The sequence below is a fragment of the Sceloporus undulatus genome, chromosome 5 (assembly GCF_019175285.1).
Source record: "Sceloporus undulatus isolate JIND9_A2432 ecotype Alabama chromosome 5, SceUnd_v1.1, whole genome shotgun sequence".
In the NCBI taxonomy this organism is placed as follows: Eukaryota; Metazoa; Chordata; class Lepidosauria; order Squamata; family Phrynosomatidae; genus Sceloporus; species Sceloporus undulatus.
Genome location: NC_056526.1, coordinates 98731003 through 98745499, shown reverse-complemented (window position 1 = coordinate 98745499; position 14497 = coordinate 98731003). Strand labels below are relative to the sequence as shown.

At 39.2% G+C, this 14497-nt stretch overlaps 1 protein-coding gene across 2 annotated transcripts in view; it reads right to left on the bottom strand.

Moving 5' to 3' along the window:
- Positions 1-387: 387 nt before the first annotated feature.
- Positions 388-14497, bottom strand: part of HGFAC (HGF activator) — a 35883-nt gene continuing 21773 nt past the window's right edge. For both annotated transcript variants that reach the window (XM_042467664.1, XM_042467663.1), the window contains 5 exons: positions 11680-11935; positions 10728-10867; positions 8140-8280; positions 4087-4235; positions 388-627 (listed from right to left, as the gene is read on the bottom strand). In XM_042467664.1, coding sequence (XP_042323598.1) covers positions 451-627; positions 4087-4235; positions 8140-8280; positions 10728-10867; positions 11680-11935 — 863 coding nt within the window. In that variant the 3' untranslated portion in view covers positions 388-450. The remainder of the gene's footprint in view (positions 628-4086; positions 4236-8139; positions 8281-10727; positions 10868-11679; positions 11936-14497) is intronic.

Here is a 14497-nt window from a genome sequence, read left to right as displayed (position 1 = left end):
CTGAAGAAACAACAGCAGCAAGGGTGGCTTTTTTCCACCCCCAAAAGGAGTGGCATTTTGCTGCTTCTTTTGGGGTTGAAAACACGCCGGACCAGGGCTACAGCTTGTGGTTGCTGAAGCCCAGATCTGGTGAACAAAGGGGCAGCAGCAAATCGCTCTATCAGGTAGTCTGTTTAACCCCTTAGTCTACAAAACTTGTGCTACCAACATCTTTCTCTCTGTTAGTCTCAAGGGTGCTACAAGATTCCTTTGCATACATGTCAGAAGTGCCAGTGTGGAAATGAGCTAAATGTAATTGTGTGGTTAGAATATCTTGGATTCAGCACTTCAGGAAGAGAAGATGTCCCCCTCCCCTCAGCTCTGATTTCACAGCATAAGGATGAATAGTTGTTTATGTAAATAAATCTATTGTGAAATTAACAGAAAGGCAGAGATAATTACTGTAAGGAACTACACAGTCTGTTTTGGAGTAGGGTTTATCTTCTCATTTATCCAGTCCACATATCTGGTGACTTTCGTATAAACCCCAGGCTTTCCAGCCTTGCTACAGCCATCACCCCAACTGATAATACCATACAGGTAAGAAATTCCATCCTTTATACAGGCAAGTGGTCCTCCAGAATCTCCCTGTTTTAAAGATAAAGAAATAAAGTGAAATTTAACAGCAAAATTATTTTACTCCATATTTTAAATCAAATTTTAAAATATTGATTGGTTACATATGTCCTGAGTAGGAGGGATTGTGTAGGGTGGGAACTCAGCCATCTTCCACAGGGTAGACATTCCCTCTTTGTTGCTCCACCTGAAGATGTTAATCATAAATGGGTGAGAAGGGACACCAGAAAGAGCTTTAAATCTAAGCCTTCAGATGTAAAGAATACTGTCTGAAAGTCCATGTTGTGAAGAGTGATGTGGACCAAGACAACCTTTGTTTCCTGGAAGTGGATAAGCTTGCATAGCTAGGAGGTAGTTGGGGTGGATGCAAGGAGAATGCATTGACTTCTGTTATGGATTAGCCCACTCTGGACAAAGGTCACGGCTATGAGAGAGCACTATGATGTTAAATAAGCTCAAAGGTGTCTTGTCAATAAGGGAGACTTTCACAATGGGTTTTTTAAATGACAATCTCTGAGCTCATTGTAAGCGCAACAAATTTGTACACCTCCCATAAATCACTAGAAATACATAAATAAAGTTGGGGACAATGAATATCCAGGTCAGTTAACTTGGGTATTTTGTTTCTATGGGATCAAAGTCGCTCATTGTTTTCCTTTTATGGCCATGCTTTTAACTATTTTTATTTCTGCTATTAATTTTATTTTATTTTTAATTTTTGGATGATATGAATTTTGAAGTTGTATCTGTTTTAACATTTACAAGCCACCTTAAGTCCTGAACTTGGGAAAAAGCACGATATAAACAATAACAACAACTTATGCTGAATCAGATTCTGCTTCTATGATCCAGAACACACTTCAGAAATAGTCTAGTTTGAGATCGCTCTAACTGTCCTGGGTCAATGCTAGGGAATTCTGGGAATTGTGAGACATTTAGATTTCTCTGTCAGAGAGCTCTGCTGCCCCAATAAACTACAATTCCCAGGATTCCTTAGCACTGAGCCAGGGCAGTTAAACCAGTCTCAAACTGGATTATTTCTGCAGTGTGTTTTGGACCTATGTTTATTACTTGGGGGAGAGTGTGTGTGCTTTTTGTGGGTTTTTGGTGCCCCCCCAAGACTTAATAATTAGGGAGGCTAGTATGGCTCCCTCCTTTTGGTCCCTCCTTCTAAGTGTTATTCTATTATGAGAGGCTTTTAAGAATTGACCATGTAATGTGCTGTTCTTTTTTCATTTGTCTTTTTGTCAACTGTAACTTATACAACATTTTAATAAAGTTTAAAAAATCTGTAAGCTATGTATAAAGAGACTTCAGATCATTTGTGTTCCCATTAGAGGCCATCCAATTTTTGGCAATCTGTTTGAATGGATGGAACAAAAATAGTTTGGTTTCCCTTGGTTAGGCAATTACAAATTCATGATGTAATATTTGCATGTATATACAGTTGTTGGATTAGATCTACTATATCCACTATGGTTCTTTAATTTCTATTTACCACAGTTCCCTCTACTTGTTGTTCCAATGAGGTTCTGCCTATTATTAGATGTCCTGTCTTCTGCTTCCAGTTGCATTATGCACCACCTGCCACTGTTCTGAATGCACCACCAGGTTTGACTATGAACCCACACATCCCTTCGGAAAATGACATATAAGCTTCGCAGTGTATAAAGACTCATAGAAACATAGAGTTGGAAGAGACCTCAGGGGTTCATCCCCGTGCCATACAGGAAAACACAATCAAATTATCACTGACAGATGGCTATCCAGCCTCTGTTAAAGAACCTCCAAAGAAGGAGATTCTACCACTTTCCAAGGATGTGTGTTCCACTATCAAACAGCTCTTACTGTCAGGAACTTCTTCCTGATGTTGAGGTGGAATCTCTTTTTCTGTAGTTTGAATCCTTTGTTTTGGGCCCTATTCTCTGGAGCAGCAGAAAACATGCTTGCTCCAGCCTCAATATGACAACCTTTCAAATATTTAAACAGGGCTCTTAATCTTCTCTTCTCCAGGTTAAACATACACAGCTCCCTAAGTTTCTCCTCACAGGGCATGGTTCCCAGACCTTATCTTTGTGACACAGACACCAGACAGCACTTCAATATTTCTGAAGTATGTCTGTAAAATAATTAGATGTTTCACTGCCAGTTATAATATATTGTACTATCATAGTACAATATCATACTGAAGGAACCTTGCAATTAGATGTTTCACTGCCAATATTCCCCTGGGTGTTAGTGGCTTGATAAAAGGCTATGACCAGATACAGCCTTTTGCCTGAAATAAGAGACTATTGAAGACATAAAGGCTTTCAATACAATAAAAAGGTAAATGTTTCCCCTTTGAAAAGGCTGTCATGTACGGCTGTAGGGGGTAGTGCTCATTTCCTTTACTAAGCTGAAAGAGCCAGCATTGTTAAAGACAATTCACTGATCATGCTGCCAACATGACTACACAGAACACTGTTACCTTCTTACCAAAATGGTACCATTTATCTACTTGCACTTTTACATGCTTTTGAACTATTAGGTTGGCAGAAGCTGTGAGTGGTGATGGGAGTCCACCCTGTCACATGGCACTTGGGCCTCGACCTGCCAACCTTGCAATCGTCAGAGTCAGCCTTAACCACTGAACCATCACATAACCTTTCAATACAACAGAGCTGTTTCAGTACCCCTGTTGGTTGTGGGTAGGCAGGCAAGTGCTCAAACCAACAGACAACTGATGCAGTAAAGCAGTATCAGATTCTTAAAGCAACAAACACACTTGGAGTTCCTCTCACCCTGGCTTCTTATTTCTAGCCACTATCCAGGAGACTTGTACAATATGCCTACTTTTTATATCTAATGTTAGGCTTGCATAATTTATAACTCATTTAATAATTGACATTTCTATGCTACATGCTACATAATTGACAGCCTATGCTACATACAAGCAAATTGTTATGCATTCCTCAAAACAGAAAATAGTAACAATTAAAAAGAAAATTCAGACATCTCCAAATACGGTGGTATCCACTGGGGTTTGGTTTCAGGATTCCCCACGGATACCAAAATCTATGAATGCTCAAGTCCCATTATATATAATGGTTAGGTAAAATGGTGTCCCTTATATGATGGGCAAAATTAAGGTTTGTTTTTTGGAATTTATATTTTTAAAAAATATTTTCATACCATGGATGGTTGAATCTGTGGATAAAGAAGCCGTGGAGACAGAGGGTTGATGATTCAAAAACTGGGTTTTGCTTCAGGTCTAATATATAACATAACTAGCATTTGAGAAGATTGAGAAGATTTGAGAATAGGCAAATGAAATCAAATTGTTTGTGGTTAACTGCCTTTGAGTCTCAAATTAATCATTATCAAATTAGTGAATTAAAACATTTTGCTATAATGTTTGATTGAAAACTTACTCATTCTACTGTCAATCACGCTCACATCAAAAAGCAGAAATTTAGTATGTAATATTACCTGACAGGCATCTGATTTGCCATCAAGAAAACCAGCACAAAACATATTTTCAGTAATTTCAGCTCCATAAACATCATAGTTTTGACATTTGTAATCAGGAATTAGTGGGACTGAGGCTTCTTGAATAACATGAGAATAGGTGGATGAATCTGTTAAAATAAAGCATATAATAAACAATTCAATGTAGTTGTAATAGTTACTACAGTTATAACATACTGTACTAACTATCATACTGAAGGAACATTTTAGATGCTTTTAAGAAACAGGGCTTTAATGTTTAGTTATGTGCTTAAACATTTAACAGTACACAGTTCCTATTGACTTTTGATCTTTCATAGGGCCATCCCAGAGAAAGTGATCCAGAAATGGGGTACATGATCATCAACCAAAATGCTTCCCCAGGTCAGCATATCCTAATCTTAATACCACTGCCTGGTAATCTTAAATTCCTTTTGAAAAGATCAGAGGAAAGAAACTGCACTCTCACTAAATAGTGTTTCCACCTAGATTTTTACTAGAAATTATTTGATAATTAAACAACTACTGTGATTTTTAAAGTCAGTGCTGCATATCTACTGGAAAGTTGAAGTAGGCATCTCAAACCAAAAGCTGCCAATTTCCTACTTTCACTGTACAGTACTGGAAAGGTGCTTGCTGCTTAGGAAAGCTGCTATTTGCCTCAGCCTTCCATGTTTTCAGAGGTGACAGCTGTCAAAGAGTTCCTCTTCAAATACAGGCCTGTGGTGCCCAGCTGGGGCAAATCATCCTGGCTCTCTTCCTCCAAATGGGTCTCCTCCAGGTCAGACAGCATCCTCCTTCTGTGGAATTGCACTCAGTGTGCTAGCCAGTTTTGGTTTTCCTCCCTACCAGTGTCAAAACAGAGGTGGAACCAGTCATGAAGGACTGCTGTGCTGTCACTAACACTGTTGCAACCAGGAAGAGATGCTTTCTGATCTTGTGGCTCTATATGGAACCATGTCCAGTTTTCCACACTCCTTATTGTGGCTGGCAGAGTTCCTTCCTGCCTGGCTCTCAAACAATGGTGGAGTCAGGTTATTGAGTGGGCACTACAACCTTCTCTGGCTCTGTATAGAGTTGCATGTTGCTGCTTCCTGGAATGGAACCTCTGCTAATGTGAGGGAGCAGCTTCTATCTAGAATCATAGAATCATAGAGATATGAAGGTCTGGGAAAAAAATCTAGAAAAATCCAGAATTCCCCCCCTTTCCCCCCCTTTTTTGTTTTTGTTTTTTCATTTTTTTAATTGAAAAAAGGAAGAAAATTGATTATGTAAAGTTTTATTTTAGCATGATGAATAAAATCTTTAAGATGAGGTGTTCAGATATTCTCCAAATCATTTCTAAAAACTATGTGCAGTATCAGATTATTTTAATTTCAGTGCACTAAGTGAGGGCAAGCAAGTCCTAGGTTACAAACTAAATTCTCCAATGCAATGCTTTCCAAAGCACAGGAAAGAAGTATGGCAACAAAAAGGACATGAATAATTTTAAAAGGTAAGCGTTTAAATTTATCTCATTTCAGAAAACTGAACCAGATTTTAGCTACATTAGTTTATCTTTATAATCTTTATGTAAATAATGGTTTAATTACTATTAATCTGGTTCTTTACTTCCCCCACCCCCAACCATAATTTAGTATTTCCTTGCAAGCTAGCCACTAAATTATTTTTCTTTTCTATTCCCCTCAGAAAAGTGGTGAGACCAACATCCAGCATATGGAGGCATTTTCACATTACAAGTTCTTCTGAGAAGAAGAAAAATGTAACTAGCAAATACAGTGGACCCTTATTATATGCTGGGGTTTGGTTCCAAGATCCCCCGTGGATAACAAAATCTGTGGATGCTAAAGTCCCATTAAATATAATGACATAGCAAAATGATGTCCCTTATAAAAAATGGAAAATCAAGTTTTCATATTTGAAATTTATACTTTTTTGAACATTTTCAAACTGTGGATGCTTGAATCCGTGTATAAAAAATCCGTGTATAAGAAGGGCCAACTGTACTGTCAGATGAAATATACATTTCCAAATGTGATGAGGATGAGAGAACACATTCTTGTATGTAACGTATGTCCTGTAGATATTAAAAATACTTCATGGATCTATATGAAGAGGAACCTAATGATGAAAGTGCACATAGCATTCATCCTTCTCATTCAAAAAGTCCTCTTCCTGATCCATCTGTAACATCAGCAGCATCACAAAGTATTGTCCCAACCAAAGCATCTTCAGGTAAATAAATATTGAAAACAACTGTATTAAAAACCCTCAGTAATTTCATTAGGAGACAAGATGATGTCTGAAGACCAGGAAAAAATGATCAAGCTCTTGCGGGAGCAACAGAGTGGGCCCTTGGTGTTTGCTGGGGTTTGGTTCCAGGATCCTCTCATGGACACCAAAATTCATGGATGTTAAAGTGACATTAAATACAATGGCATAGTAAAATGTTGCCCTTCATATAAAATGGCAAAGTTAAGGTTTGCTTTTTGGAATTTATATATATTTTTGATTATTTTCAAGCCATGGATGCTGGAATTCATGGATATATAGAGGGCCGACTGTATATTATTTTGGAACGCCATTTTCAGTAAATGAAAATACATACTGTCAGGAAGCTATGAAATTATTAAGACCATCATACCATTTGCCCAGCAGACAATCTGAATAAGCCTCTTTTGGAGTCAGAATATGAACATGCAATGGAATTTGTGCAAGGAAAAATCAGTGAAGCACTGCATCTTGCACTATTCACAGACAGACGGACAAATGTGAAAGGAGAAGGAATTTTTGTTTTGTTAGTTCTTTGCAGGACTTTCCTTTCTACACCTATTTTTATTTCTTTTACATACATTCCAATTAACTAGTTACTCTTATTTTGGGGGCAGTACCTCAAACAAAACACTGTATCCCAGAAGTAGGACTGAATGGAGCAAATCATTATACACTTCACTGTGTTCACTTAATTTCTGTTATAGTCTGTTGTAAAATTCTGATACCCCTTTTTAAAAAAATAATAATAGTAATAATCATACAGCTGTTTTTTCTGGCTTTCAATCATCCTTATCAGCAAGTCAACATGAAGATGTTTTTTTTAATCAGAGAACTGCATCATAAAGTTTGTAGAAGTGTGAAAACCAAAGGTTTTGACTCAACTCACATATTGAACCATCTCATATTAAAATATGAACAAAATAAATGTCTTCCTATCACAAGATATTGTGACAAATATCACAAGATATTTGTGGGAAAATTATCTTGCATTTAAAAATGAATGTCACTTATGGTCAACTTAGAAAAGTTGGAGCAAAACCTATCAGGCACAGAATTGGAATTCTTATTGACTAACTTTTATATTATTGCTGTATTTGGTTTTAATCTTATATTACGGGCTGCCTTGGGTCCCATACTGGAAGGAAGTAGGAATATAAACCAAACAAACAACACAAATATAACATTGACAACAGCCCCATCTTCAGCAAAGCAGATCCAAACTGGAGAGAAAATTGGATAACTAAGGGATGGTGTACATATTGCCTCTACCATAGTAGGAGTCCCATTGGACATGGAACTTATTATACTGGTAAATCAATGATGTAAAGACTTAATGTATTGTATATAGTTCATTATGATTGTTCTAATGTGCAGTTAGGCTTAGGCCTGGTACAAATGGGTCCTAAACAATGCCCTCGTCATGTGCTAGGGTTGCCTAGGGGCGGAGTGCCCACATGCCCCGCAACCCTAGCACGTGATGGTGCGTGTAGTGATGACATCGCTGCTGCACTGCATCCAAATGGAGCAGTGCAGAAGCGATGTGTTTGCGCAGCCATAGGCTGCTTGCGGCGGCGCAAAAAGGAGCCACATTTTAGCGTTCCTTTTTTACTGTGCAGCACTGCTGCACAATTTGTTTGCTGTGGTGCTGCTCCACAGCAATGAAAGGCGGCCCTAGCCCGCCCTTTTGGGCTCATTTGTACCAGGCCTATGTCACTTATTAGTTTCACTGCTACACATAACAAAAGTTATCATCTAACTTACTTTCATGCAAGTGTCCCCATCCAGCAATTTGGCATTTGTAATTATCTGGGAATGACATTCCTTTTTCTGGGAGGCAGATTGGTTGAACAAACTGGGACTTCACTGCACAACGCTGTTTGGACTTCTTGAGTTTAATTAAAACTGAAAAGAGAGAGAGAGAGAGAGAGAGAGAAGTTCATCTCTTCAGAACTTGGGAAAGTGCAGCCTATAGATCATATGCCATCTTGGAGGAGATCCAGCAGGAGCCCCTAGACCCCTCTTTTGTGGCTCTTGAGGCCTCCCATCAGGTCTGAAACACTCATTTTAAAAAAAACCTCACTGTCAGCATGATTTGGGAGCAATTCTGCCGTGCAGAAATCCCACAAAATGTACAAACATGAGCAAAAACATCCCTCCAATCACCCAACACCCCCATATACCTACATTTTCATACTTCTCCAAATGGCAACTGGAAGTGAATCAATGTCATTTTCAAACACCATTTTGAGAGGAACTCTGATGAAAACTAAGGTATTTGAAAAGGCTGAAAGGAGAGTGCAGCATTGCCCACCGTTGAGCTAAATGATGTTACTGAGGAGCTTCAGAAATGGTGACTGACGTTTTGTGTGCTTATGGGTTTATTCAGCATTACCTTCCTGATACATTGGTTCCAAAATCCATTTACTTCTGGAAGTTGTAGCCTGAAAAGCTGCTGGGAAGAAGCTTAAGGTGTGGGAGCCCTATGTTAAAATCCTGTTGGTGACATACACTCCCACACTGTATGCTAATGTGCTTTTTTAATCACTGCAGTAGATGATATGTAGTACCACCTTGAATTATTCCTGCATGTCCTGTGTCCACATGGCCAATCAGTGTCCAGAACAGAGAGCTCTAGAGCACCATCCATCATCAGTCATGCATAGATACAGGAATGGTTGTAACTTTTCTGGACTTGCAGCATTTTCATTCTTTATATTTTGATTGCATGCTGGACAACTGTGTTGGATTATGCAGGTAGCAAGATACAAAACTTTATAAAGAGAGAAGGAACTTCCCAGAGTGTTCTATTTAAGCCTCAGCACTTCAGAATTTCTTTTCTTTGTTATGACCCATCATGAATGAATTTGGATCCAGCAATCTCTTTCCACCCTTTGTTTCAAAAGTCTGCTAAGGCTTACTTTTTCCTTCCTCCTCGATTTCTCTTCTTCTGGTGTGTTCCACCTCTGAAAATAAATCTGGGACAGTGGTGTCACTAGGGAGTGTGGTGGGGGTGTGAGGACTGCACTGGGTGACATCCCAGAAGAGGGATGTCACCTGGTTGAGAAAGGTAATGTTTAGGCGGAATCTCTTTCCCCGTAGGTTGAATCCGTTTATCTGTGTCCTACGTCAAAAATGCACTTTAACTGACCTGTCCCAGTGCTATAGAATTCTAGGAACTGTAGTTTTCTGAGACATTTAGCCTTCTTTGTCAGAGAGCCCTGCTGCCACAATAAACTATAATTCCCAGAATTCCCTAGCACTGACTCAGGGCAATTAAAGCAGTTTCAGACTGGATTATTTCCGCAGTGTGTTTTGGACCCTATTCTCTGAAGCATCAGAAAACAAGGTTTTGCCATCCTCAATGTGACATCTGTCAAATATATACCTAGCTCCCTAAGCCGTTCCTCACAGCACACAGTTTCCAGACCTTTCACTCCCAATTCCTAGAGAGGTATTCTCTTAGATTAAAAAAAAATGTAATTTTTTTATTTGCAGGTTTTCCACATTGATGGGTATCCTACACCCCCAACCCTAGCAAATGTGGAGGGCCCACTGTACTTGATATCCAGCAACACGGAAAGCCTCTTTGATATGACTTCATCACATGACATTGTGGCAGCTATACATGGGTGGAGCAGACTCTTTCCCAGTTAGGTCCTGATTAGGACTTATTAAATATGGGTATCATATTTAAGTGTTTTTGGATAATTGGAACCATTTGCCAATTATGAGTAGAACATTGGCCTGGTGGCGCAGTGGTTAAATGCCTGTACTGCAGCCATTCACTCAAAACCACAAGGTTGCAAGTTCAAGACCAGCAAAAGGGCCCAAGCTCGACTCAGGCTTGCATCCTTCCGAGGAGGGAGCTAAAATGAGTACCCAGACTGTTGGGGGCAAATTAGCTTACTTGCTAATTAGCTGACTTGCTGTTCACCGCTATGATCTTTGGAATAGCAGTATATAAATAAAACAAATTATTAAATTATTATTGGTCACAGAACAAAAACTCCAGAGCAATGACAGCTACATCATGGTAATCATGGCTCTACCATTGGCACATGGTGCTTGACAGAACCCTCAGCCATGGTGCAGACAGCAAGATGTTTTGCTGACTTATGCTGGCTCTGTGTGCCAGACTTGCATTGTGCATAAATAATCTATCCCCTGCCACTTATTTCCTATTGTATATGTGGAAGTGAAATATCCTGCCTAAAAAAAAAAAAATCAACAAAAACTTTGTAAAATGAACCCAGCTCTCTCTATAAGGGGATTTGACATACTTGACAAGATGTAATATATTCTACACCCAATAAATCCAAAATCAAATTAGAAATAAGAAAAGGGCTCACCAATGTCATTTTCAGTTGGGTTGTACACTGTGTAGTCAGGAAACATGATATACTTCTCTACACCAAATTCTTGAGTGACATCTGTAGTTTTATTTAAAAAATGTTGTCCCAAAACTACTCGAATTGTTGATTTCAGTGGGCTGAGGAAAAAAGGAAATCAAAATGGTTTTATACTCTCATTAACACTCCCCTTAGTATTAAATGGCAGCCAGGAATTCCATACAGATGAGTGTATATGTGTGTATAATTCCCTCCAGAGGAGTAAGCAAAATGTTGAAAGATGGACAGAGCAGGACTTTAGTTCCTCTGTGACCAATAAGAGAAGTTGAGCAACCTGGCAAAGGAGGGACATATTACACATTCTCTCCTTTGCCAGCCAGCTTGGCTTTCCTCATACTCTTGGAAGAAATGAAACCTCTTCTTCTAGGGACATTGTGATGGAACCAGAAGCCAATTTTCTGTCCCTGGGATACTCTGAAAGCCCTGTGTACTGCCAAAGATGCTAACAGACAAACAAAACTTCTGGAAGCTGCTGGAAATCCTTTTCTAGTTAGGAAAAATGAGTGTAGGGGTATGTGAAATAGTTTTGAGGGAATGAAACTAGCTATTTATAATGATGAACTGTCATCCTGGAAGATTTCCAGGAGAGGCAAAGTGCACCTTGGGGAGGGTGCACTTTGCCTACTCCTGCTCTACAGCCAGTATGGAAATGTGGTGCCCTGGCAAAGGAAAAACAAAACAAAACAGAGCATACAATTTTTCTTTGATTAGTCCACTAAATGTCTGCCCTGCATGTTTTAAACTAACCCACTTTTTACAGTATTCCTGAAAGAGTAGTGGCAAGAAATACTTTTGCATAAGTTCATTCAGTATACCAGCTTTCCTGAGTGACAAAACCCACAATTTTGTGACATATAAAGTAGATTTTATATGAAATCAAACATGGCTTTACCTGTTAGCAAAACAATGTGCAGATGTTACCACCCAACAAGAACGAATAAGGCTTCCAGAACAGAAATCTGTTCCAATATATATGGCGGCCACCCATGGATGAGATCCTGGCAAAGCAGAAGATCCACCTACAATCCTAGGTCTTAGGAAACTTCGTTTCTTATGTCTCTTTCCACATGAATTCTTGACGACAGCGAAATCCTCAAGTATTTCTGGTGGTGGTGCTGGTGGTGCTGGTGGCCGTCTTCCCCGGTTCTCTAGGTGAGAAAGAGACACATTTATGCTCACATCCATTTTTCCCTTCCCTACTGAATGTTTATTCTGTTTACTTTAAATTGCACAGAACATTACTGCAAAATGAGGAGCTTTCATTTGATTGTGGCATCTTCAGAGATCAGAAGATGGCTGAGATCCTGGATTGGGAGATGTGTCAGAAATTTGTAACTGTCTCCTATCCAACCCTCCACCTTTTCTCTGATGCACTCCAACCCCAGCCACTTCCTTGTTAGCAGAGAAGCAACCAGCTATTTTTCTAGAGCTGGATGCACAGCAATGACAAAATCCTCAGGGACCTCTGAAATATCCTGTGATATTCCAGAGGATGCCTATCACTGTGGGTTCAGTAACAGGAAAATAGATGGATGCTTCTCTGTTTCTACCCATAGTCTCTGCTCGCCAGGAAATAGTTATGTTTTGGGGCGGGAGGCGATGCAGCAGAGAAAAAAATGGAATTTGCGGTAATTTGGGTCATTGTGTAGTTGGTACAGAATTTTGACTTCTGCAATGACTAAAAAAAGTGAATTATGATGGCATAGGTTGGACAGGAAGCAATAACACAGTTGTAGTTTTTGGCCAGTTTTCATGTTTTGTTCCATCTGATGGCCTTACAATACAGTGGTGTACCAAGAGTGTGGCAGTGGAAGCAATCTGTCTTAGGTACAGACAACAGATAAGTTTTAAAAAGACAAGGTATAAGTAGGGAGGAGAACTGAGATATCAGTTCACACTGCTACCACCTGATGCATACACAGACTACGGTTTGGGTCCTGAATTTGTGTGGAAACATTTTAAACTTTGGCCAAAGAGATTCCCTTCTTTTCTGAGCAGAATAGCCCAGCAATCTGTACCAAGGGCAAAGAAGAAGAATTTGATTAGCACAAACCAGAAATTTATAAGGTCTCATTGTGACAATACAGAAAGCTGTAAACCCACATGTTCAGTAGAGAGGTTCTCCTGATTTCATTAGGCAAAAAGTATCAGTTCAAAATTAATTTTAACAATCAATGGAGAGAGTAGTAGCAGCAGCAGTGATGGTGGTGGTGGGGATATCAGCCTGTGCTCCTGGTGGAGGGTGATGCACCAATTGCAGCTCTTCAAGCATGCCTCATCCCAATGGTGCTACCCCAAGTTTGACACAAACAGCCTGGGGAAGGCCTGTCTGGATTGTTGCTTGAGAGTGTAAAAAATTATCAGACTCCGGGTGTCAATTATGTTAGGTATGCCTACTGCTATGATAATATAATAGTGTGAAATCACATGGACAAAGCTGAATTGCCTTTAGGTGCAAAACCCAATGCCATCTCAAATCCAGCTTGTCTTGTTAGAACTGCTTTCCCACATGTTGTTGTTGTTATTACTGTTACTATTATTTCAACCTTGCACAGAACCAGGACTCAAGACACCTTAAAAATCAAAACAAACACAGTATAGATAAGGCATACAAGAAATTATTGTATTGCCATGTGATCTCTACATCCTCCGTTACTGAACCTTTGTTAGTCAGAGCCATATTAAATTATACAAATTGAAACATTTATATCAGAATGAATCCAGTTTATTCCAAAGTTTCTCCCATAGATACCTGGCCCTTAGAGCCACAAAACTCTCTCTCAGCCTCATAAAACTCCAGTTTCTTAGTCATTTGCAACTTTCTTCAGAAGAAAAACTTGGGCAGGCTGAATATCCTGGAAGACAACTTTGCATCAGAGTTGCCGCAGTTGCCACAGAGAATAGTGGCCTTTAAGGAGTTATCTTTCTAGCCCAGGGCTAGTTTATACATAAGTGTATTACTCAAACTGCTGCAGATCTTTGCACATTTGTGTCAATGTTTAATTGTCTTCATTTTCTTGTGCAAATTTCTTTGTATTTGCCCTCCCTCTGTCAAAAATGCACAGCCATGTTTTAGATATTTAAAGAGTGTGAATCCATGCAAATCCATGGGAAGTGGATGGACAGTCACATATTCAATAATGTGGATCCTTGCAGATACTTACAAATGCTCTGGTAAAAACGGTAATTCCTTTTTCTACTGTTTGAGGAATCACCCATCCTGCAAAAAGCCCGAATTCCTCCAAATCATGTGTGGATGGATCACATTCTATTCAAACAAACTGAGGAGTAGTTTAATCATGTAGACAAGCTCCCAATGACAGAGCATAGTCTAGTGAGGTTTCTGGAGGTAAACTGAGGTAAAAGCAGGATGGTGGAGCTGGGTCTAGTAGGCTGTTGTATCAACAGTTGCTTGCTCTGTAACTCTTTGATTTCACAGAAAATGCATCCTCATACTCTCATAGTAACAAATAGTATTTTTTAAAGCTCTTGCTCCTTCTTCACACTTGCTGAATTCATTTCCTCCCATACTCATGTTAACTTCAATAGGGTAGTTCCAACTGCATAACCAAAAAATGGATGGTGAAAGAATAAAGAACTCTATAATATATATAAAACAAATATCTGCTCCAACATATTATAAGTATTGAAAGCTATACAGAATAACCATAAATCTAACAAAAATACTGTAGTTTTACAAGAATTAACAA